General features: G+C 51.2%; 1 protein-coding gene across 1 annotated transcript in view; it reads right to left on the reverse strand.

The window, feature by feature from the left end:
- The window catches only part of LOC126184079 (tubulin beta-3 chain-like), a 111,928-nt gene that overhangs the window by 73,003 nt on the left and 13,286 nt on the right, over nucleotides 1-25,639 (reverse strand). The window contains exon 2 of the mRNA XM_049926439.1: nucleotides 3,842-3,950. Coding sequence (XP_049782396.1) covers nucleotides 3,842-3,950 — 109 coding nt within the window. The remainder of the gene's footprint in view (nucleotides 1-3,841; nucleotides 3,951-25,639) is intronic.

Consider the following 25,639-nt stretch of genomic DNA (forward strand, 5'->3'; position numbering starts at 1 on the left):
TGCGGGTTGGAATGATGTTCGTGTCAACCCTTTTCATAACTCTATGAACAGCCGTTACGCCCTGGTCAGACAGGTAGTGCTGAATTTCATCGTCAGACAATCCATCGAGGGAGCGTGTATAAACGACTCCACGCAAGGAATTTAAGGTACGGTGCGGTTCCACCCGGACAGGGAAGGTGTGGAGCAGAGAAGTACGCAGCAATTTTTGTGCCTGGAGGGCACTGTGTGTTTCTAACAACAGGGTGCCATTCCGTAATCTGGAACAAGACTTTACAGGACCTGCAATTGCGTCAACTCCTTTCTGAATAATGAAAGGGTTGACCGTGGAGAAGTCGTGACCTTCGTCAGACCGAGAAACAACAAGGAACTGTGGCAACGATGGAAGAACCATCTGTGGCTGAGACTCAGTATACTTACGTTTGTGAGCAGACATAGTGGAAGGTAAGGAAACCATTGCGGAAGAATCCCCCATGATTACCGGCGTCTCCGATGGCGCGCTCCTCCCTTGTGGGGGCCCTCTCTGAGGGCACTCCCGCCTTAGATGATTGTTCACACCTCAGGTCACACCTCCCGACAAACGGACGGAGGGACCAATCGGCACTTTCGGAAGGTATCAGATCGGGTAATCACCCCTCCCTGGGCCTGGCCGTTACCAGGGGGTACGTACGTGTCCTACCTGTCTACCCGGGGTGGGGAATTACGCGTTACCCCGTCACTGGCTACGCACAAAGGGCGTGGGTCGGCCTTCAGACACGCACAGGGAGGAAGAAAGAGAAAGGGAAAGGAAAGAAGAGAGGTCTCAAACGCCGCAGCGGAGAAAAGGGTAAAGAGAAGAGGTAACGAAAGGAGAAGGACAAAGGAAGGAAGAAGACATAAAGTCAAGGAAGGCGAAGAATGCAGTACATTTACGAGCGTCCGTCTCCGGACATAGGCACAAACCATACTCCCAGATGGGGAGAAAGGGAAGGAAAGAGCCAGAGGTGAGGGGAGGAGGGGCGAAGAGAGGGATGGGGAAGGATGCAGAAAGGGAAGGTATGCAGCCCTGAAAGGAAGGAAGGCCACATTAGCTCGGGGTCCCGTGCTCGCTACGCACGTATCCACAAAAGAGTTGTGGACCCCCTGGGGGGTCATTGGATGGGTTCGTCAATAAGCAAAATTGGCTCATTTGGGGGACTGACAATCCGCATTTCGCGATTGGGAAGTCTCTTTTCCTTTAACGGGTGCCTGTGTGGTGTGCAATGTCCAGTCACGGAATAATCTGTGCGATATTTCTTGATGGCACGGTGACTACCGAACGGTACGTGAAGGTTTTACAAGATAATTTCGTCCCCATTACCCAAAGTGATCCTGATTTCGACAAGATGTGGGTCGTGCAAGACTGAGCTTGACCCCATCAAAGCAGTAGAGTGTTTGGTGTCCTGGAGGAGCACTTTGGGCACCGCAGTCTGGCTCTGGGGTACCCAGAGGCCACTGGCATGGGCCTAGATTGGCCACCATATGCTCCGGATCTGAACACAAGTGACTTCTTTTTGTGGGATTGTATTCAACACAAGATGATCAGCAATAATTCCGAAACCTTTACTGAGCTGAAAAAAGTCATTCATTCAGGAGGTCGGTCATCGACAGCATCGATGTTCCGACACGTCAGCGGGTCATGCAGAATTTCGCTATTCGTCTGAGCCGCATCATCGCCAATGATGTCAGGCGTATCGGACATATAACACCTTAGATCCGAATATCTGTAGTGACACGTATACGTTGAATAAAGTGTGCATGCCGTAGTTTCTAATTTTTTTTCATATACACTCCTGGAAATTGAAATAAGAACACCGTGAATTCATTGTCCCAGGAAGGGGAAACTTTATTGACACATTCCTGGGGTCAGATACATCACATGATCACACTGACAGAACCACAGGCACATAGACACAGGCAACAGAACATGCACAATGTCGGCACTAGTACAGTGTATATCCACCTTTCGCAGCAATGCAGGCTGTTATTCTCCCATGGAGACGATCGTAGAGATGCTGGATGTAGTCCTGTGGAACGGCTTGCCATGCCATTTCCACCTGGCGCCTCAGTTGGACCAGCGTTCGTGCTGGACGTGCAGACCGCGTGAGACGACGCTTCATCCACTCCCAAACATGCTCAATGGGGGACAGATCCGGAGATCTTGCTGGCCAGGGTAGTTGACTTACACTTTCTAGAGCACGTTGGGTGGCACGGGATACATGCGGACGTGCATTGTCCTGTTGGAACAGCAAGTTCCCTTGCTGGTCTAGTAATGGTAGAACGATGGGTTCGATGACGGTTTGGATGTACCGTGCACTATTCAGTGTCCCCTCGACGATCACCAGTGGTGTACGGCCAGTGTAGGAGATCGCTCCCCACACCATGATGCCGGGTGTTGGCCCTGTGTGCCTCGGTCGTATGCAGTCCTGATTGTGGCGCTCACCTGCACGGCGCCAAACACGCATACGACCATCATTGGCACCAAGGCAGAAGCGACTCTCATCGCTGAAGACGACACGTCTCCATTCGTCCCTCCATTCACGCCTGTCGCGACACCACTGGAGGCGGGCTGCACGATGTTGGGGCGTGAGCGGAAGACGGCCTAACGGTGTGCGGGACCGTAGCCCAGCTTCATGGAGACGGTTGCGAATGGTCCTCGCCGATACCCCAGGAGCAACAGTGTCCCTAATTTGCTGGGAAGTGGCGGTGCGGTCCGCTACGGCACTGATGATGATGATGATGTTTGGTTTGTGGGGCGCTCAACAGCGTGGTTATCAGCGCCCGTACAATTACCCAATATTTGCTCAGTCCAATTTCGCCACTTTACGGGATGATGATGAAATGATGAGGACAACACAAACACCCAGTCATCTCGAGGCAGGTGAAAATCCCTGACCCCGCCGGGAATCGAACCCGGGACCCCGTGCTCGGGAAGCATGAACGCTACCGCGAGACCACGAGCGGCGGCCGCTACGGCACTGCGTAGGATCCTACGGTCTTGGCGTGCATCCGTGCGTCGCTGCGGTCCGGTCCCAGGTCGACGGGCACGTGCACCTTCCGCCGACCACTGGCGACAACATCGATGTACTGTGGAGACCTCACGCCCCACGTGTTGAGAAATTCGGCGGTACGTCCACCCGGCCTCCCGCATGCCCACTATACGCCCTCGCTCAAAGTCCGTCAACTGCACATACGGTTCACGTCCACGCTGTCGCGGCATGCTACCAGTGTTAAAGACAGCGATGGAGCTCCGTATGCCACGGCAAACTGGCTGACACTGACGGCGGCGGTGCACAAATGCTGCGCAGCTAGCGCCATTCGACGGCCAACACCGCGGTTCCTGGTGTGTCCGCTGTGCCGTGCGTGTGATCATTGCTTGTACAGCCCTCTCGCAGTGTCCGGAGCAATTATGGTGGGTCTGACACACCGGTGTCAATGTGTTCTTTTTTCCATTTCCAGGAGTGTAGTTCAATAATTGTCACCCTGAATCAGCTCTATACTGCCACATCTAATTAGATCTCGCCTGCAGATAAGCAAAGTGATTTGCCGTCTTTTCGCCTTTCCAGCAAAAGCAGCACCGACGTCAATTTCATGCACGTATTGATGGTTCCACGTCACAAACAGTGCCCTCATTGAGCCCCTGTAGGGCGTGCTAAAACCTTCGAGAGATTCTCTATCCACTGAAGTGGATATTTTCCGTATGTATTCTGAAACCCTGGAGTTACTGATATATCCCTACACATGCTGCCCCCTCGTTACATCGAAGAATTTATAATTTTCATTGTGCTATACCTGGTATCGGCTGCTAAAAAATCTAAAAACTCACCTGAGGCCTCATTGTAGTAAACAGTGATTCGCTCCAGCTGCAGGTCGGAGTTACCGACGTAGACACCATTGGAGTCTATGCCATGCTCTTCAGATATCGTTTCCCAGAACTGAAATACGGGCAAAACACGTCACACTGTAAAAATTGTCATAAGTAACAGTGTGATTTTACCGCATTTACACTTACTTTCACATCTATGTATTTAATTTGCGGGCCATGGAGTGGTACGTGGCGGAGAACAGAGACTAGAGACTGTGTCCGTCATTTGGCCCTTGTTTGCACCTGTAGAGGAACTGTCGATACAGGCCCATACAGTAATTTAACTCAGTTACGTTGCCAATGAAGAGAGGAAGCACAGTTATTTCGATAGCTGCATCACGATGTCAAACACGTGGAAAGTTGCTAGTACATTTGTCAGTCAATTCCCCCCACCAAATTAGACTGAAATAATAATTAGTTTCCATCATTGGATCAGTGTCTAAACTTTCATCGGCGCGCCTTCTGCTGAGCAGAAATTTCTCACGAGACACGTAAGAGCACCTCTACACATACAGAGGTACTCATTAAGTCTCTAGACGTTGTGTGGTAGAGGGTATATCGAGTATCACTATTTTCTACCCTCCTCCCACTCTGTTCTGTTCTCAGATGGTGAACGTCAAGAAAGATCTGTAGCAAAATCATTACGATTGAATGAGCAAGGAACAGGCTGGAGGGTAGAAGAGCAAAATAAATGACACATGAATAAAAGATCGTTTAGGAAAGTATGTCACAGTGTCTTTTAACTTAGAGGGGAGAGAGAAAATGGGAACGGAAAGGATATTTTCAGAACGAAGAATCAGTAACCAAATGGGGATTTAAAAGAACTATTTCATAGGTACCGGTAGGATTGATAGAGGATAGTAAGGAAAAAAGTGAGACGTGAGGCAGACATTACAAGAAAATATAATTTCAACGAAAACATTTTTTTATTAATCTTCGGAGGATGGAGTGACAGGCAAGTGAGACGAGAGTGTAAGAGAAAGAGGTGGAAGTGGAAATTCAAGGTGAGTAAATATTAGAAGATATCTTTTGCATTGTTTTTGGAGGATAGTCATAGATGTCTACTTCATCCCAGGCTTCAAGAATGCAGTGTCAATGGGCATTAGCTGTAGCCAATTGGTATCTTAGTTATCTGACAGTGATTAAGATACCTCAGCACACAGTTTCTCCATGCGATTCGAATCGACAGCTAGTGTCGTTGAGAGTTCATAACATTAATGCCCATGTTGGACAGCTGTTGCCGAACGAATGCGGTTTATACAAAAAGACAATGATGATCTCGTAATGTGAATTCTCGTTCATTGTTTAGTATTTCCATTGAAGACAGTATCAATTACGTCAATATATTTTTCTACAGTTCCCTCAATTCTGAATCACTCTTAGCACCTTCCCAGAAACCCATCCCTAGCTTGAGACAGATAGCCACCAACTCCTTGTCGTTCCTACGTATTCTTCACGATGTCTAGTCCGTAGCGGTCTGTAAACTATTCTTCGATCGTCGTAGCTGCTGGAAAACACCTTCTGATCAACGAGAATTACGTTTCCCGAAGCCGCATTCAGATGGAGCTCCGCGAATGAAAGCCGGTATAAAGCATTTTCCTGGCTGATTCCTATTTTACAGCGTATCTTCGTGCATGCACACTGACAACCCAAGACTCGGGTTTCAGGAAATGGTCTAGAAACCAAGTACTTTGAACCGATCCCACATAAAACTAACTTATGGATCTAATCAGCAAATGCCTTTACAAACAATGCTACTATAACCAAAGTCTATGAGTCATGTCACGCATAATATCCTCAGTCGAGATGATACACTTTCCCGTTGACGGTACAATGTTGTTGTCGATGGTTGTGTGTTTAAGGGGCTAAACAACGGGGCCACCCGTCCCTCCTCACTACGAGAGAAACATTTCATAGTTAAGAATCGAAAACAATGTGACTAGGCTGCTAAAACTAAATAAGCAAGTCAGAGTTTAAAACGTCATGACAGTAGTTGTACCAAAACAGGTAAAAGAAAAGAGAAAAACCACTTAGCATCTTGCACAAGGGGGGCTAAGAGCACAAAAAGGTGAGGGGGGAAGAAAGGAATCGGTTGGTTGGTTGGTTGGTTGTTTGAGGTTTAAGGGATCAAACAGCAAGGTCATCAGTCCCTTGTTTCAAATGTGGTCCATTCCGCCAATGTGACATCTCAGGAAAGTCAGAACAATAAAAGGGAAAAGGCTAAAATCGTAAAGGGGCAGTCATGTTGTCAATGGTAAAAACAAAACGAGGGAAGTCAGCAAGAGAACGAACGCAACGCTATGCTGAAGCATCATAGGCAAGACCACCTGTGACTTAAAAGGTACAACCGCTGGAATGTAGAAGTACGTATGGGAAAAGGAGACTAACCAATCCTTAAAAAAGGTAAAACCAAAGTAAAAGGGGAAGAAAAGAGGATTTCGGTCAGGGAGGTGAATCGGGAATCTCCGAACACTGCTTACAGTGGGAGACACCCAAACACTCACCGCCCTCCCCCAATACCAGAGAGATTAAAAACCTTAAAACTGAGAATAAAAACCACTTTCCCGAAGGAAACCGAGAACCAGAGAGACCATCCAGGAATCGTCAGCCAACATCAAAGGTAAAGTGTGGGGGAGTCTGTACTTAGCACGCAGAGCCAAAGAAGGGGGCATTCAACCAAAATGTGGGCTACTGACTGAAAGGGTTCACACCCACAAAGTGGGGGTGGCTCATCACGCAAAAGAAAACCATGGGTCAGCCTGGTATGGCCAATGCGGAGACGACACAGTGTGGTCGAGTCCTTTCGGGAGAGGCGAAAGGAAGAACGCCACGGGCCTGGTGTCACCTAAATCGCACGAAGTTTATTAGACAGGGGAGTAGCCTCCCAAGAATTGGCCCATGACTGTGCGAAGTGGGATTTGATGTGAAGCCGAAAATCCGCTGCATGAGAGGTTACAGAAAACGGGGGCAAGTGACTGCTCCCCCAGCCAAACGATCAGCGAGCTCATTACCTGGGATACCCATATGGCCAGGGACCCAAAGGAAGTCAATGGAACAAGCAGCACGGTGAATATCAGCGAGATGGTCATGGATGGCAGAGACCAAGGGATGGCGCGAAAAACACCGGTCAATAGCAAGAAGGCCACTCATCGAGTCCGTACATAACAAAACGCGGTTGTGTTGGGACTGTTTAATGAAGGTAAAGGGCTGGGAAATTGTCATCAATTCCGCAGTAAACAACCCACATGTAGGTGGCAGCAGATGATTTTCCGTTCCGACAGAGGACGTGAAGGCATACCCCACATGATCAGCAGATTTAGAGCCATCAGTGTAAAAAACAACAGCATCCCGAAACTCCCATAAAATTTGGCGGAAAAAGAAACGGAAAACCACTGGGGGAATGGAATCTTTTGGACCTCGGCGGAGATCCATCCAAATTCGAGGCCGAGGAACTAACCAAGGGGGGGGGGTGGAGGGGAGGGAGCGAGGAAGGCAGGACAAAGAAGGAAGCTGAAAATCACGGCAAAGAGACGCAAGGCGGAGCCCAACCAGTAAACACGCCCGAGGGCGGGAGTCGGGTGGGCGACGTCCATGGTCTGGGAACAGGATAGAATAGGAAGAATGAGTGGGAGAGGAACGGATAGCGAGTGCATAAGACACCAGAAGCTGGGACCGCCGAACAGAAAGGGGGGGGGGATCCCAGCTTCAACCAGGAGACTATCAACAGGGCTAGTAGGGAAGGCACCGATGGCCAAACAGGTACCACGATGGTGGACTGGATCCAGCACATGCAGTGTGGAAGGAGCAGCTGAACCATAAACTTGACAACCATAGTCCAAGCGAGACAGAACTAGAGCACAATAAAGACAGAGAAGGAGGGAACGGTCCACACCCCAAGAGGAGTGGGCAAGGAAGCGAAGGACATTGAGTTTACGAAAACATCCTACCTTCAGATGTCTGATATGGGGCAGCTAAGTAAGCTTGTTGTCAAAAAGAAGATCCAGGAAACGAAACTGTGGGACCACAGGCAATCGTTTGGCATCGGATAGAGCTCTGTATCAGAGTGGATCGTTGTACAGCGACAGAAGTGGACCACCCGCGATTTTAAAGGAGAGAATTGAAACCTATGTGAGAGGGTCCATGGAGAGGCACGCCGTATAGCTCCCTGGAGCTGCCGCTCTGCAGATGCCATCGAAGAGGAACTAACCCAGCTGCAGAAATCATCCACATACAGGGCAGGGGCGACCAAAGGACCGACAGAAGCCACAAGTCCATCGATAACAATGAGGAAAAGGACACTCAAGACAGATCCCTGTGGGATGCCCGTCTCCTGGGTCCGTGGAGAACTAAAAACAGTACCAACTCGAACACTGAATGACCGATGGATCAGGAACTGGCGGATAAAAATCGGGAGTGGTCCCCGAAGACCCCACTGATGAAGGGTAAGTAAGATGTGATGGCGCCAGGCCGTGTCATAGGCCTCGCGAAGGTCAAAAAACACTGCAACCAAATGGCAGCGCTGGGAAAAAGCCTGCCGAACTGCGGATTCCAAGCGAAGGAAATGATCGATTGGAGACTGTCCCTCTTGAAAGCCACACTGGTAAGGGGACAATAGATCCCGATATTCGAGGACCTGATTGAGCCGACGGGCTACTATCCGTTCAAGTAACTTACAAACAACACTGGTCAAACTAATTGGCCGATAGCTGTCAACAGATAGGGGGTTCTTACCAGGCTTAAGGACAGGAATCACAATGCTATCCCTCCACTCAGAAGGGAAGTCACCCTAGAGCCAGATATGGTTAAACACCCGAAGAAGATGTTGCCGTTGTGGAGCACTGAGATGTTGAAACAGTTGGTTATGAATGGAATCTGGGCCAGGGGCCGTATCATGAGAAGAAGATAGAGCAGAAGGAAACTCCCATTCAGTAAAAGGTTCGTTGTAAGATTCTGACTCACAAGGGGTAAGACATAAGGTGGAAGCTTCAGCCCGCTGTTTCTGGTGAAGGAAAGCAGCTGGATAGGAGGCTGATGCTCAGGCCACTGCAAAATGGGTCGCAAGATGTTCTGCAAGAACTAATGGGTCCGTACAAAGGCCATCTGGGAGGTGAAGGCCTGGGAGGGTGGACTACCGATGGCAACCTTGGAGAGAGAGCGAAGTGTAGCCCATACCCGTGACAGAGGGACAGTAGAACCAAGGGAAGAAACGAATCGTTCCCAACATATCCACTTGCTCTGATTAAATAACGGGCTATAGCGTGGAGGCGTTTAAAGGTAGTAAGGCTGGCTATGGATGGGTGCCTCTTGAAGTGTTGCAAAGCTCGACGGCGATCTCTGATGGCAATGGCAATGGCTGTACTCCACCATGGGACTTGCCGGCGACGAGAAGGTCCAGATGAGCGCGGGACAGCAAGTTTAGCAGCGCGAACAATCGCATCAGACACGTCACGTAGGAAGTCATCAATACAACCCGACAAAGAGGGAGAAAAAACGACCTGTGCAGTATATAGAGGCCAATCGGCGCGTTGGAAAGACCAACGAGGTAATCCGTCCATCGGGGAGCGGGAAGGGAGCGAGATAATCAACGGGAAATGGTCGCTATCACAAAGGTCTTCGTGTGGCGACCAGTGTAATGAAGGGAGGAGAGAGGGAGAAGAAAGAGAAAGATAAATGGCAGAAAAGGTACCATGACCGGAACTGAAATGAGTAGGGGAGCCATCATTAAGAAGGCACAAGTCGTGGTCTGCAATAAACTGGTCTATAAAAAGACCTCGTCTAGATGAAAAGGCACTGCCCCACAAGGGATGATGAGCATGAAAATCCCCCAAGGAGGAGGAAGGGAGGAGGAAGTTGCTGAAGAAGGGCAGTTAAGGCAGCAGGTGTAAGAGTCCTGTCAGGAGGGAGATAAAGATTGCAAACTGTGACCGCAGAGTCTAGGTGGACCCTAACAGCAACCACTTCCAATTTAGTTTGAAGAGGAATCCACGTGCAAGCAATGTCTGTACGGACCAACGTGCAAACTCCTCCAGAAGCCCATAGAGGTCCGACCCGATTTCGACAGAAAACATGGAACCCACGGAGGGTCTGTGAGTGAGAATCAGTAAAATGAGATTCCTGGAGAACCACCCAAGCTGCAGAGTAAGACGAAAGAAGGGATTTCAATTCCAGAAGGTGACGATAGTATCCATTACAATTCCATTGGAGAACTATAGAACGATGATTTAAATGGGGGCTGAACACGCTAAAGCCAGTCATACCGCCGGGTCCCCACCCGTCACCGACAAGGAGGGGGCGACATCCATGAACGACAGGTCAGAATTCGGTTGTAAAGTCGGGGAAGGGACCTCTGGTGACACCAGAGGCTCTTTGTCCCGGGACTTATGTTTATTCTTCTTTTGAGGCTGAGATCGAGGAGGGCTATGTGGCATAAAGGAGCCAGCTGCAGCAAGATCAAGAACAGAAAGAGACCGGGCGACCTGGGGGCCGACAGACCGCGGCTCTCGCGGTCGTCGCGTGGCAGCAGACCTTTGGCCTGGAAGGTGCTGGGAAGGGGCATACGGGAGAGGCGCCTTTGACCGGCAGACACTGAAGGAGTGGGACACTTCTCCAGCTGGGGAGGGGGAGCAGCGCCCATAGGAGAAGGTGTGGGAGCCGCAGGAGAGGGAGGGAGGGAGGAGAGGGTTCCGGGATGGGGGTAAGGAAGAGGGAGGAAGGGGTGAAGATGTAACCAAGGCGTAACTAGATGTCATGGACACAGACGTGTAGATCTCTTACGGGGCCTCTGTGTAGGTTAAACGATCGAGGGAATTATACTCCTGTATCTTCTTTTCCTTCTTATATACTGGGCAATCTGGTGAACGTGGAGAATGACTACAATGACAATTTACACACACAAGAGGGGGAACACAGGGACTCCCCTCATGGAGTGGACGTCCACAGGTCCACAGTCACCACAGAGGGGCCTGTGAACATCGGGAAGATGTGTCCAAAATGCAAGCACTTAAAACAGCTCATGGGAGGTGGGATTTACGGCTCCACATCACATCGATAAACCATAATCTTAACTTTCTCAGGGAGGGTATCCCCTTCAAAGGCCAGGATAAAGGCACCAGCATCAATGCGATTGTCTTTAGTACCCTTCTGAACACGCCGAACAAAGTGAACACCCCGCCGTCCGAGATTTTCCCGAAGTTCATCAGTTTGAAGGATGAGGTCCCTATGAAAAATCGCACCTTGTACCATATTTAGAGACTGGTGGGGGGGGGGGGTAATAGACACAGGAATTGTGCCAAGATGGGTACAGGCACGAAGGGCCGCAGATTGGGCAGCTGAAGCAGTTTTGATCAGCCACGAACCCGGTCGCATCTTGCTCAGGGAGTCCACTTCGCCAAACTTGTCTTCAATACGTTCCACAAAGAATAAAGGTTTGGTATTGGTGAAAGTATCTCCATCAGTCCTGGTGCAAACTAGATAACGTGGGAAAGGTTTCGCCCCTAGCCGACGGGCCTGACCCTCTTCCCAGGGGGTAGCCATGGAAGGGAAGGCCCAAAGGGCAAGAGAAGCAGCACTTGAAGAATCAGTTCCACGCAGAGAGACGACCGCAGAAGAACGGCCAGAGTTCTGGACCCGTATGCTTTTCATTCACATAGTGTCCCGCCCTTATACCACCCACTCCGATCAGGGGCTCTCCCAGCCACAACAGTCTGGCACGGCGGCCATTGCCGGGAGTTCCGATGCTCCAGGATGACGAGCAACTACTCCAAGGCATGCATGAGGAGGTCACAGCTCAGGTATCAGAAGTGTAATCCCTGTATTCAGGGGGCTCAACCAAAAGGGTACATAGCGACCCCACCACACGGGCTGGCTACCGTGCTGGCTATGCACCCTAGCATCAGACAACGACGTGAAAGAGAAGGTGGAATGTACTAGGAGGGCGCACGTCGGAGAAACTAGGTAAGGTGCTCCTCCCCAAATGGCTCACACTGTTGTTGCTGTTGTCTTCAGTCCTGAGACTGGTTTGATACAGCTCTCCATGCTACTCTATCCTGTGCAAGCTTCTTCATTTCCCAGTACCTACTGCAGCCCACATCCTTCTGAATCTGCTTGGTGTATTCATCTCTTGGTCTCCCTCTACGATTTTTACCCTCCGCACTGCCCTCCAGTACTAAATTGGTGATCCCTCGATGTCTCAGACCATGTCCTTCCAACCGATCCCTTCTTCTCACTACGGAGGAGAAATTTAGTAATGGAGGTCAAAACCCAGAGGGGGACCAAGGAATGCCAAAAGGAGATGATTACGCAACAAAGCCGAATTTTTTGTTTGTTTGTGGTTTTAGGGCGCAAAACTTCTATGGTCATTAGCGCCCAGCCCGTGACTTAAGACTGTAAAAAACCGAAATTGAAAACCAGCAGCAATGGGAACAAAGTCATAAAATTGGAGAAACTAAAAGTAGAAGGAATGCTTAAAATCCACTACAGAAAGGGGGTGGTTGTCCCAAAAAAAAGGTTCAAATGACTGACGTCATTTTACTGTCACTAATAAACTGGAGAACGCGGTCGGCTGAGCGCGTGTCATCTGCTAAAATCAACGATAGATCAGGCGATAGCTGTAGACGGGAGCGTAACGGATTAAAATAGGGGCATTCAATTAAAAGGTGTCTTACCGTCCACAGCTGAGAGCAGTGGGGACAGAGTGGGGGAGGATCACCGCTTAAAAGATGTCGATGGCTAAAAAGACAGTGCCCTATCCGGAGTCTAGCTAAAATTACCTCCTCCCGACGACGCGTTCGGGAGGAAGAGGTCCAAGCGCAAGGAAGGGCTTTCACTTCCCGCAATTTATTACGGGGAAGTGTTGACCAATGCGCATGCCATAAATGAGCAACTTTGCGACATAAACCGCTCCGTAGATCAGTGAAGGGAAGCGACTGAATAGCTGGCCGAGGAAGAGAGACTGCAGCCTTGGCCGCTATATCGGCCGCCTCATTCCCACAGATACCAGCGTGTCCCGGGAGCCAGAGGAACGCCACCGAGACGCCCTCCAGGTGGAGCATGCGCAGACAGTCCTGAATCCGGTGGACCAGAGGGTGCACAGGGTAAAGAGCTTGGAGACTGAGGAGAGAGCTGAGAGAATCTGAGCAGATAACGTACTGTATCCGCTGATGGCGGCGGATGTAGTGGACAGCCTGGAGAACAGCGTAAAGCTCCGCAGTATGAACCGAACACTGGTCGGGAAGCCGAAAGCGATTTGGGGTGTCGCCAACAATATAGGCACTCCCTACACCTAACGATGTTTTCGAGCCATCGGTGTAAATAAATGTGGCGTCCGTCATTTCTGCACATAGAGCAGCAAATGCCCGACGATAAACAAGTGTAGGGGTACCATCCTTGGGAAATTGACAAAGGTCACGGAGCAGGCAGATCCGGGGACGGAGCCAAGGCGGTGCTGTACCCCAAGTTGTCAAGAAGGTTTTAGGAAAGCGGCAGGAAAGAGAATGGAGCAGTTGACGGAAGCGGACTCCCGGGGGTAGTAGGGAGGAGGAGCGGCCTGCATACCCTACATCAAAGGAGGCGTCGAAAAAAAGGTCATGGGCTGGATTAGCAGGCATGGAAGACAGATAGCTATCATAACGACTCAGGAGGACTGCTCGCCGATTGGACAGCGGAGGTTCAGCAGTCTCAGCATAAAGGCTTTCCACAGAGATAGTGTAAAAAGCTCCAGACACTAAACGTAATCCACGGTGGTGGATAGAGTCGAGACGCCGAAGAATAGACGGCCGAGCAGAGGAGTAGACTATGCTTCCTAATCCAATTTCGAGCGCACTAAGGCGCGATAGAGGCGGAGAAGGACCACTCGGTCCGCTCCCCAGGAGGTACCATTCAGGACACGGAGGGTGTTAAGCGATCACAGACAGCGAGCCGAAAGATAGGAAACGTGGGAGGACCAGCACAGTTTTCTGTCAAACATAAGACCCAAGAATTTAGCGACGTCTGAAAACGGAAGGTTGACAGGACCTAGATGTAAGGAGGGCGGAAGAAACTCCTTACGTCGCCAAAAATTGACACAAACGGTTTTACTAGGTGAGAAACGGAAGCCGGTTTCGATGCTCCACGAGTGGAGGCGATCGAGACATCCTTGAAGACGTCGTGCAAGAAGGCTGGTCCGTTGTTATTTTTTTTGTGGTTTTAGGGCGCACAACTTCAATGGTCATTAGCGCCCTGACTACTCTAAGAATGCACCGCGAGGCACAAGTTGACAACAACTAAAAGGGAAAACACGATAAAAGACAGACTGACAGGCATAGGATTAAAAAACAGCATCATCAAATGTCCTTAGAGAGGTTTGTCAAATTGATAAAACGAAGAACACGAGCAACTGCTCGTGGGTCATCCGCTAAAATGGCATCGAAAGTACTTGGCAGGTAAAGATCTAGACGCAGTGTGTTAAAATCTGGACAGGACATTAAAATGTGTCGAACCGTCAGCAAGTGCCCACATGGGCAGAACGGCGCCGACGCAGCCGTCAGCAGATGGCGATGGCTGAACCGGCAGTGTCCAATTCGTAACCGGGCCAAAACTACCTCCTCCCGCCGAGAAGGGTGTGAGGAGGACGTCCAAGCCACGGGAAGAGGTTTTAAGGCCCGAAGCTTGTTGTCTGTAAGTGCAGCCCAATCGGCATGCCACAGCGATAAAATGCGCCGACAAATGACCCTGCTAAAATCGGACGAAGGGACACAACAAGAAGCTGTCCGAGGCTGGAGGACCGCAGCCTTGGCCGCAGCATCTGCAGCTTCGTTCCCAGGGATACCGACATGGCCAGGAACCCACATAAAGCTAACCGGAGAACCGACGTCCACCAGCTGCTGAAGAGAGCGTTGGATCCGGTGTACAAAAGGGTGAACCGGGTACGGATCACTGAGGCTCTGGATGGCGCTCAGGGAGTCGGAGCAGATGACATAAGCAGAATGTCGGTGGCGGCAGATGTAAAGAACAGCCTGGTAGAGGGCAAAGAGCTCAGCTGTGAAGACCGAACAAAGGCCATGGAGCCGGTATTTGAAACTTTGTGCCCCGACAATAAAGGAACACCCGACCCCGTCATTGGTCTTAGAGCCATCTGTATAAATGAAAGTCATGTTGATGAACTTCGAACGAAGTTCCAAAAAACGGGAGTGGTAGACCGAACCGGGGGTAGCCTCTTTTGGGAGCGAGCTGAGGTCAAGGTGAACGCGGACATGAGCCTGGAGCCAAGGTGGCGTGTGGCTCTCGCCCACTCGAAAGGTTGCAGGGAGTGAAAAATGAAGGTGTTGAAGGAGGCGACGAAAGCGAACTCCAGGGGGTAGCAGGGCAGAGACATACAACCCGTATTGACGGTCGAGAGAGTCGTCAAAAAAGGAACGATAAGACGGATGGTCGGGCATTGACAGTAGCCGACAGGCAAACCGACAAAGCAGTATATCGCGCAGGTAGGTGAGTGGCATTCGCCAGCGTCAGCATGAAGACTCTCTACGGGACGAGTATAAAATGCTCCGATCGCAAGTCGTAAACCCCGATGTTGTATGGAGTTGAGGCGGCGTAAGATGCATGGCCGTGCAGAGGAGTATACGAAGCTCCCATAATCCAGCTTGGAGCGGACGATCGACCGATATAGACGAAGTAGGACGGTTCGATCCGCTCCCCACGACATACCACTGAGAACACGGAGGACATTTAAAGAACGGGTACAACGGGCGGCCAAATATGACACATGTGGAGACCAGCTAAGTTTCCTGTCAAATGTAAGGCCTAAAAATTTGGTTGTCTCCACGATTGGGAGAGCAACGGGACCGAGTCGTAAGGACGGTGGGAGAAACTCTTTGTAGCGCCAGAAGTTAATACAGACCGTCTTCTCGGCAGAAAAACGGAAGCCATTGGCGACACTCCAGGAGGAAAGACGGTCAAGAGAACGCTGAAGACAGCGCTCCAGGACACGTGTACACTGCGCGCTGCAATAGATGGTAAAATCGTCCACGAAAAGGGAGCCTGATACATCAGCTGGGAGGCAATCCATTATCGGATTGATCGCGATGGCGAAGAGAGCGACGCTCAAAACTGAGCCCTGTGGCACCCCATTCTCCTGGCGAAAGGTGTCGGACAGGACAGAACCCACACGTACCCTGAACTGTCGATCCATTAAAAAGGAACGAATAAAAAGAGGGAGGCGACCGCGAAGGCCCCATGTATGCATGGTGCGGAGAATGCCAGCCCTCCAACAGGTGTCGTAAGCCTTCTCCAAATCAAAGAACACAGCCGCGGTCGGGAGCTTCCGCAAGAAGTTATTCTTAATGAAGGTCGACAAGGTAACCAGATGGTCAACAGCAGAGCGGCGCCTACGAAATCCACATTGTACATTGGTAAGTAGGCGTCGAGACTCGAGCAGCCAAACCAATCGAGAGTTAACCATTCGCTCCATCACTTTACAGACACAGCTGGTAAGCGAGATAGGTCGATAACTGGAAGGCAAATGCTTGTCCTTCCCCGGCTTAGGAATTGGGACAACAATAGACTCGCGCCAGCATGCGGGAACAAGTCCCTCAATCCACATGCGATTGTATGTACGAAGAAGAAAACCTTTACCCGCAGGAGAAAGGTTCTTCAGCATCTGAATATGAATAGAATCAGGCCCTGGAGCGTGATCGGCCAAGTGCGTTTTCGAGTTCCCGCATGGTGAATGGGGCATTATAACTTTCACGATTCGAGGAGCGGAAGTTAGGTGGCCTAGCCTCCTCTGCCTGTTTGCGGGGGAGGAAGGCAGGGTGGTAATGAGCGGAGTTCGAAACCTCTGCGAAAAAGCGGCCGAAGGCATTGGAGACAGCCTCAGGGGCCACAAGGACGTCATTCGCGACCTTCAAGCCAGAAACTGGTGAGTTGACCTTAGTGCCAGATAGCCGGCGCAGGCTACCCCAGACAACAGAAGAAGGAGTAAAACTGTTGAAGGTGCTTGTGAAAGCAGCCTAGCTGGCTTTCTTGCTTTCTTTGATAATACGACGACACTGAGCACGTAATCGTTTATAATTGATGCAATTCGCCACTGTAGGGTTGCGTTGAAATGTGCGTAAAGCACGTCGACGAGCACGTAAAGCGTCTCTACATGCTGCGGTCCACCAGGGGACCGGTACGCGACGTGGAGAAGAAGTAGGGTGAGGGATGGAATATTCAGCAGCAGCGAGAATGACTTCCATGAGGTGTGCGACCTGACGATCGAAGCTTGTGAAGGTTTGATCCTGAAAGGTCGCCCTGGAAGAGAAGAGCCCCCAGTCTGCCTTGGAGATGGTCCCACTAGAGGAGCACGGAGAGGGGGGTATGCTGCAGGAGATGGATAACACACGGGAAGTGGTCGCTCGAATATGTATCAGAAAGTGCATACCACTCAAACCGGCGTGCAAGTTGGGGAGTACATATAGAGAGGTCTAAATGGGAATAGGTGTGAGATGTGTCCGAAAGAAAAGTAGGGGCGCCAGTATTGAGGCAGACAAGAGTGAGCTGGTTGAAAAGGTCTGCTAACAGGGAGCCCCTCGGGCAGGATGCTGGAGAGCCCCAAAGGGGATGGTGGGCATTGAAGTCTCCAGTTAACAAAAATGGTGCAGGTAGCTGAGCAACAAGTTGCATCATGTCTGCCCTGGTAACGGCAGTTGACGATGGAGTGTAAACGGTACAAAAGGAAAACGTAAAAGTGGGGAGAGTAATGCGGATGGCAACTGCCTGCAGGCCGGTGTGCAACGTGATGGGATCGTAGTAAATATCATCCCGGACCAGCAACATAACCCCTCCATGAGCTGGGATACCTACCATAGGGGGTAGGTCAAAACGCACAGAGGTGTAGTGTGCCAAGGCAATTTGATCGCATGGGCGTAGCTTCGTTTCCTGGAGGGCTACGACGAGCGGACGGTGCAAGCGGAGCAGCAACTTCAAGTCCTCTCGGTTGGAGCGAATGCTGCGAATATTCCAGTGAATAAGTGCCATCGTAAGAAAAGGAAGATGAAAGAAGGGGTCACCTCGAAGGCCGCTGAGGGCCTGGCTTCGAGCGAGCACTGCCGCCGCTATCAGTAGGCGGACAGTCATCGTCCATTGGGTCGATAGGTTCATCGGCCATCTCGGGAGGATGGCCGGGAGGGGGAGCTTCCTCCGCCGGTGAACGGCCAGATGTTCGGCTACCAGCGGTGCGGCCAGGCGAAACGGATGACGGCCTGGGGCGGCAACCGCTGGGTGGCGCAGGAGAAGAAATGCGCCGTGGCGGAGAAGGAGAACTGTGCTTCCTATGAGCCTTTTTGGAAGGACGTTTGGTGGAAGTACTGGTCGAAGGCTGGGAGGTCGAGGTACGTAGGAATTCTGCACGGGATGGTTCCTTCTTGAAGGCCCGTGCATCTGACTTCGAGGTCTTCGTCTTAGCAGAAGCTGATGAAGGGGCTGGTGTCTGTGGGGTGATGGGAGGAAGAGGAGACGTCGACCGCGCGATCTTAGCACTGGCCGAACGGACGACCGTGGTGCTGAAGGTCAGACCGCATGTCTGGGTTGCTACCTCCCTGGTAGTCCGAGGAGAGGCGAGGACAGTACTGTATTTCCCCGCTGGGAGCAGCGCGGGCTTCCTACTAGCCAATAGCTTGCGAGCAACCAAGGTGGACACTTTCTCTTTGACCCGAATTTCTTGGATACAGCGTTCTTCCTTATAGACAGGACAGTCGCGGGAGGATGCGGCATGGTCACCCTGACAGTTCACACAACGAGAAGACGGAGGGGGACAGTCACCCTCATGGGCATCCCTGCCACAAGTGACACATTTAGCCGCATTGGAACAAGACTGTCGAGTGTGATTGAAACGCTGACGCTGGTAGCAGCGCGTAGGTGTCGGGACATAGGGGCGAACAGAAATAACCTCGTAGCCCGCCTTGATGCGCGATGGCAGCTTAACACTATCGAAGGTGAAGAAAAGTGTCCGGGTCGGTACAAGGTCATTGTTGACCTTTTTCATGACCCTATGGACAGCCGTCACGCCCTGCTCAGCGAGGAAAGATTGAATCTCCTCGTCAGTCAATCCGTCGAGGGAGCTAGTATAGACTACACCACGAGACGAATTCAAAGTTCGGTGGGCCTCCACCCGGACAGGGAACGTGTACAGGAGTGTGGCCCGAAGCAGTTTTTGTGCCTGAAAGGCACTCTCAGTTTCTAGTAATAAGGTACCGTTACGCAACCTGGTACAAGATTTGACAGATCCGGCTATGGCATCTACGCCCTTCTGGATAACGAAAGGGTTGACAGAGGAAAAATCCTTTCCGTCCTCAGATCGAGAAACGACGAGGAACTGTGGGGCAGGCGGTAGTACTTTTGTCACTGGTGGCTGGTCACGTTTCCGTTTTTGGGCAGAAGACGAGAGAGACGGAGTAGAATCCATTGCGGAGGAATCCCCCATGATTGCCAGCGTCTCCGATGGCGCGCTCCTTCCTTGTGGGGACCCTCACAGAGGGCACTCCCGCCTTAGGTGAATGTTTACACCTCAGGTCACACCTCCCGAGAAACAGACGGAGGGACCAATCGGCATGGTCAGAAGGTATCAGCTCAGGCAATCACCCCTCCCCGGGCCTGGCCTTTACCAGGGGGTACGCAGGTGCCTTACATGTCCACCCAGGGCGGGGAATTACGCGTTACCCCGTCACCGGCTACGCGTGCGAACGTGTGGGTCGGCCTTCAGGCACGCACAGGGAGGAAGGAAGAAGAGGAAAAAGAAGAGAGAGAGGGTGAAAGAGGACAGACTGTCTCAAACGCCGAGGCGGAGACCAGAGAAGGCAAGGTTGTTGGTTGGTTTGGGGAAGGAGACCAGACAGCGTGGTCATCGGTCTCATCGGATTAGGGAAGGATTAGGAAGGAAGTCGGCCGTGCCCTTTCAGAGGAACCATCCCGGCATTTGCCTGAAGTGATTTAGGGAAATCACGGAAAACCTAAATCAGGATGGCCGGACGCGGGATTGAACCGTCGTCCTCCCGAATGCGAGTCCAGTGTCTAACCACTGCGCCACCCCGCTCGGTAGAGAAGGCAAGGAGAAGAAGGCAATTAGAAGGCAAGGAGAAGAAGGCAAGGAGAAGAAGGCAATGAGAAGGCAAGGAGAAGAAGGCAATGAGAAGGCAAGGAGAAGAAGGCAATGAGAAGGCAAGGAGAAGAAGGCAATGAGAAGGCTAGGAGGAGAAGGCAATGAGAAGGCAAGGAGGAGAAGGCAATGAGCGGGCAAGGAGAAGAAGGCAATGAGCAGGCAAGGAGAAGAAGGCAATGAGAAGGCAAGGAGACAGAAGGCAATGAGAAGGCAAGGAGAAGAAGGCAATGAGAAGGCAAGGAGAAGAAGGCAATGAGAAGGCAAGGAGAAGTCAAGGGAAAGAGTAAGGAAGACAGTGAGGTGGAGAAGAGCAAAGAAAGGAACCAACTAAAGGAAGGAAGAAACGAGAAGTGAAAAACCAAAAAGACCACAGTTATAGGTCGTGGAACCGTCCGTCTCCGGACGCAGGCGCTAACTACCCCCGTGAGGGGGATGAACTCTTGTAGTCCTCTCTTACGACAGGCAGGAATACCTCGGGCCTATTCTAATCCCCGGACCCGCAGGGGGGCTGGTCCGTTGAGAGCTGTAGTAGATCGCAAAATCGTCCACAAAGAGGGAGCCAGAGACATCAGGAAGGAGACAATCCATAATTGGATTTATGGCGATGGCAAACAGTACAACACTCACCACGGATCCCTGGGGTACCCCGTTTTCTTGGGAGAAAGTACGGGAGAGAGTAGTGTTCACCCGCACCCTAAATGTGCGCTCTGCCATAAATTCGCGAAGAAAAAGGGGCAGCCGGCCTCGAAAGCCCCAAGAGAACAGTGTACGGAGGATGCCTGTCCTCCAACAGGTATCGTATGCTCTCTCCAGATCAAAAAATATTGCTACCATTTGGCGTTTCCGGAGAAAATTGTTCATGATAGAAGTGGAGAGAGCAACAAGATGGTCAACTGCAGAACAATGCTTCCGAAATCCGCATTGGGCTGGTGTTAAAAGACTGCGGGATTCCAGCCACCAAGCTAAACGGTAATTCACCATACGCTCCAAAACCTTACAGACACTACTCGTGAGAGAAATGGGGCGATAGCTAGAGGGGAGATGTTTGTCCTTTCCAGGTTTCGGAATAGGAACGACGACAGCTTCCCGCCATCGTCGGGGAAAAGTACTGTCGGTCCAAATTCGATTATAAAGGCGAAGGAGGTAACGCAGACTATGGGTTGATAAATGCAGCAACATTTGGACGTGGATACCATCCGGTCCTGGGGCGGAGGAGCGAGAAGAAGAGAGTGCATGTTGGAGTTCCCGCATGGAGAAAACAGTATTGTAGCTTTCGCGAATTGGAGAGGAGAAAGCAAGAGGTCGCGCTTCCGCTGCACGTTTCTTCGGGAGAAACGCTGGCGGGTAATTGGAAGAGCTCGAAATCTCAGCAAAGTGCTGAACCAATGAGTTAGAAATTGCGACGGGGTCCACTAATGTATCATGAGGAACAGTGAGCCCAGAGACCGGGGAGAAACTAGGCGCGCCTGAGAACCGTCGAAGCCCACTCCAAACTTCTGAGGAGGGAGTGAAGGTGTTAAATGAGCTAATAAAGAATTTCCAGCTTGCCTTCTTGCTATCGCGGATGACGCGACGGCATCGCGCACGGAGCCGCTTATAGCGGATACAGTTGGCCAAAGTAGGATGGTGACGGAAAATGCGAAGAGCACGTCGCCGCTCACGTATTGCGTCACGGCATGCCTCGTTCCACCAAGGAACTGGGGGGCGCCGGGGCAATTCGGAGGTGCGTGGTATTGAACGTTCCGCAGCTGTAAGAATAACGTCGGTAATATGTGTGACCTCAGCGTCGACGCTGGGAAAGCGACGGTCATCGAATGTCGCTAGAGACGAGAAAAGTGTCCAATCGGCTTGGGCAAACTTCCAGCGTCGCGAGGGCATATATGGCAGTTGAGGCTGCAGTCTAAGGACACATGGAAAGTGGTCACTCGAGTGTGTATCATCAAGGGCGAACCATTCGAAGCACCGAGCTAGCGGAACAGTACCGACCGCAAGGTCCAAATGAGATAAATTTGTTGTGGAGGCAGACAAAAATGTGGGGACCCCAGTGTTGAGGCAAACTAGATCCACTTGGTGGAAGACGTCTAGCAATAGGGAGCCACGTGGACAAGGATGTGGAGATCCCCAAAACAGGTGGTGGGCATTGAAGTCCCCAACCAGCAAATAGGGGGGTGGAAGCTGACCAAGAAGATGAAGGAGATCAGCTCGTGCCATTGGTGTGGACGATGGAATGTATACAGTACAAAGAGAGAACGTGTAACCGGAAAGGGAAAGACGGATGGCGACAGCTTGGAAGGAAGTGTTTAAGGGGATTGGGTGATAATGGAGAGTATCATGGAGAAGAATCATGAGTCCTCCATGGGCTGGAGTGCCTTCAACAGAGGGAGGTCGTATCAGACGGACTGAAAATGAGGGAGAACAAAGCGGTCATGGGGACGCAGCTTTGTTTCCTGAAGACAGAAGATGACCGGCGAGTAGGATCGTAAGAGGACCGACAATTCATCCCGATTGTCTCGAATGCCGCGGATATTCCAGTGGATAATGGACATAGGGTGAACAGAAAATGGAGGAATGTGACCAAGGGTGCTGTCAAGTGAACGACTGCTCAGAGCTTGCGACCGACAGCATGGAGTGGCATTCAGCCGAAGGCAGAAGATCCTGATCCATAGGTTGGTCAGGAATAGCTCCTGCCACCAGCGATCGGCCGGTTGACAAGCCACCAGCAGTGCGCCTCGGCGACACAGAAGACGGCCGAGGGCGATTTCCGCCAGGTGGTGCTGTAGATGGGACACGCCTTGGCGGAGAAGGAGAGGAACTGGGTTTCTTTGTAGCCTTCTTGGAAGTATGATGTTTAGAGGAAGGAGGAACCGATGGTTGTGAAGTTGCGGAACATAAAAACTCTTCACGAGTATGCTCTTTTTTCGAAGACTTTGTGTCTGACTTTTGGGCTCGAGATTTAGCAGAACCTGATGAAGGGTGACCCATAGAGTGGGCAGGCGAAAGTGGTGAGGTTGAACGGGCGATCTTTGCGCTGGCCGATCTGACGACCGTGGCACTAAGGGTGAGGTCGCAAGTCTGCGTGGCCGCCACCTTTGTTGGCCGAGGAGAAGCAAGGACAGTGCTGTATTTTCCTGCCTGAGGCACGGTGGGCTGTCGACTGGCGAATAATTTTCGAGCAGCAAAGGTCGACACCTTTTCCTTCACTCTTATTTCCTGGATTAGCTTTTCGTCCTTAAAAACGGGGCAATCTCGAGAGGAAGCAGCGTGGTCACCCATACAGTTGATGCAGTGAGGGGATGGAGGTGGACAAGCACCCTCATGGGCATCCTTGCCACACGTAACACATTTGGCCGGATTGGAACAGGACTGGCTGGTGTGATTGAACCGCTGACACCGATAGCAACGCCTAGGGTTTGGGACATAAGGGCGAACGTAAATTATCTCATAGCCTGCTTTGATTTTCGATGGGAGTTGAACTTTGTCAAATGTCAAGAAGACAGTGCGGGTTGGAATGATGTTCGTGTCAACCCTTTTCATAACTCTATGAACAGCCGTTACGCCCTGGTCAGACAGGTAGTGCTGAATTTCTTCGTCAGACTAACCATCGAGGGAGCGTGTATAAACGACTCCATGCAAGGAATTTAAGGTACAGTGTGGTTCCACCCGGACAGGGAAGGTGTGGAGCAGAGAAGTACGCAGCAATTTTTGTGCCTGGAGAGCACTGACTGTTTCTAACAACAGGGTGCCATTCCGTAGTCTGGAACAAGACTTTACAGGACCTGCAATTGCGTCGACACCTTTCTGAATAATGAAAGGGTTGACCGTGGAGAAGTCGTGACCTTCGTCAGACCGAGAAACAACAAGGAACTGTGGCAACGATGGAAGAACTGTCTGTGGCTGAGACTCAGTATACTTACGTTTGTGAGCAGACATAGTGGAAGGTGAGGAAACCATTGCACAAGAATCCCCCATGATTACCAGCGACTCCGATGGCGCGCTCCTCCCTTGTGGGGGCCCTCTCTGAGGGCACTCCCGCCTTAGGTGGTTGTTCACACCTCAGGTCACACCTCCCGACAAACGGACAGAGGGACCAATCGGCACTTTCGGAAGGTATCAGCTCAGGTAATCACCCCTCCCTGGGCCTGGCCGTTACCAGGAGGTACGTACGTGTCCTACCTCTCTACCCGGGGCGGGGAATTACGCGTTACCCCGTCACCGGCTACGCATTGATGTGCGTGGGTCGGCCTTCAGACACGCACAGGGAGGAAAAAAGAGAAAGGGAAAGGAAAGAAGAGGGGTCTCAAACGCCGCAGTGGAGAAAAGTGCAGAGAGAAGCGGGAAGGAAAAGAGAAGGACAGAGGAAGGACGAAGACTTGCAAGTATAGAAAGCAAGGAATTTGTAATAGTTTAGAGCGTCCGTCTCTGGACGTAGGCACAAACCATACTCCCAGAGGGGGAGAAAGGGAAGGAAAGAGCCAGAGGGGAGGGGGGGGCGAAGATGGGGGAGGGGGAAGGATGAGGAAAGGGAAGGTATGCAGCCCGGAAAGGAAGGAGGGCCACATTAGCTCAGGGTCCCGTGCTCGCTACGCACGTATCCACAACAGAGTTGTTGACCCCCTGGGGGGGGAAAGGAATCTGTGGTTGCGCGATGGGTGCCCGCCAAAGGGGAAGGCAGTCGCCCCGACAACCGCTCTTAAACATTGGAAGTGGAAGAGTATTATATGTTAGGATAAAATCCACTCTCCCTCAGGAAATGCAACACTTTGGCAGTGGTTGCACGGCATCCATAAGCACCTTAGGTAGTGAGATAGGCAAGCTGAGACCATGCCGCAGATCAACCAGAATGGTTGTTCAACAAGAACATGCGCCATCGTCAGTATGCTACCGCAGCTGCAGTGAGGACCACCATCCTGACACAGAAGGAACTTGTGGGTGAGTCGTATGGTCAATGTGTAGTCGGCACGACACAATGGCATCTTTCCGAGAGCCTTACTGGAGCCTTCAATCGCTCTCAATTTGTTTTGGGTCGTAGCAGCCTGCCATTCCAATTCCCAGAGCCGCAAATTATTGCCTTGGAGTTGTAATCTGACGTCTGGGCCTGATATCCCGATGTCCAGCAGATCTCCTGCAGCTGCGTATTTAGATAGACGATCGGCGAGTTCATTTGCTGGAATGCCTATGTGACTGCGTCCAGATGCAGCTCACCATCTGTCCAGAGCCGTAGATGTCAGGCAGTAGCTTCCAGATGTTTGTGACCAAATGATTTATGGGATAGCACATGGTTATGCCTTTTAAGTAACTCATGGAATCACTGCAGATCAGAAATATCGTCGTGACGTGGCATTGGACATACTGGAAAGCCTGAGATACGGCAATCAACTTTACAGCGTACACACTGCAGGCACTCAGCAGAGTGTTTTTCTCGTGTCTACCTGCATGTGCAAAAGTAACCGACTGTTGTTAACTTTCGATCCATTTGTGTAAATGCATACCGAATTAAAATAGTGGAGGATTGAAAGAAACTTGTCTGAGAAGGGTAGAATTAACATCCTTCTTGGGGCAACAAGAGGTCCATCCCCATCGCAGGAGACAGTACGGCCCATGGGGGGTGTCTAGAGGGAACTGTAGGAACACAGACTAACAGAGGC

The sequence above is a fragment of the Schistocerca cancellata genome, chromosome 4, assembly GCF_023864275.1.
Source record: "Schistocerca cancellata isolate TAMUIC-IGC-003103 chromosome 4, iqSchCanc2.1, whole genome shotgun sequence".
Classification (NCBI taxonomy): domain Eukaryota; kingdom Metazoa; phylum Arthropoda; class Insecta; order Orthoptera; family Acrididae; genus Schistocerca; species Schistocerca cancellata.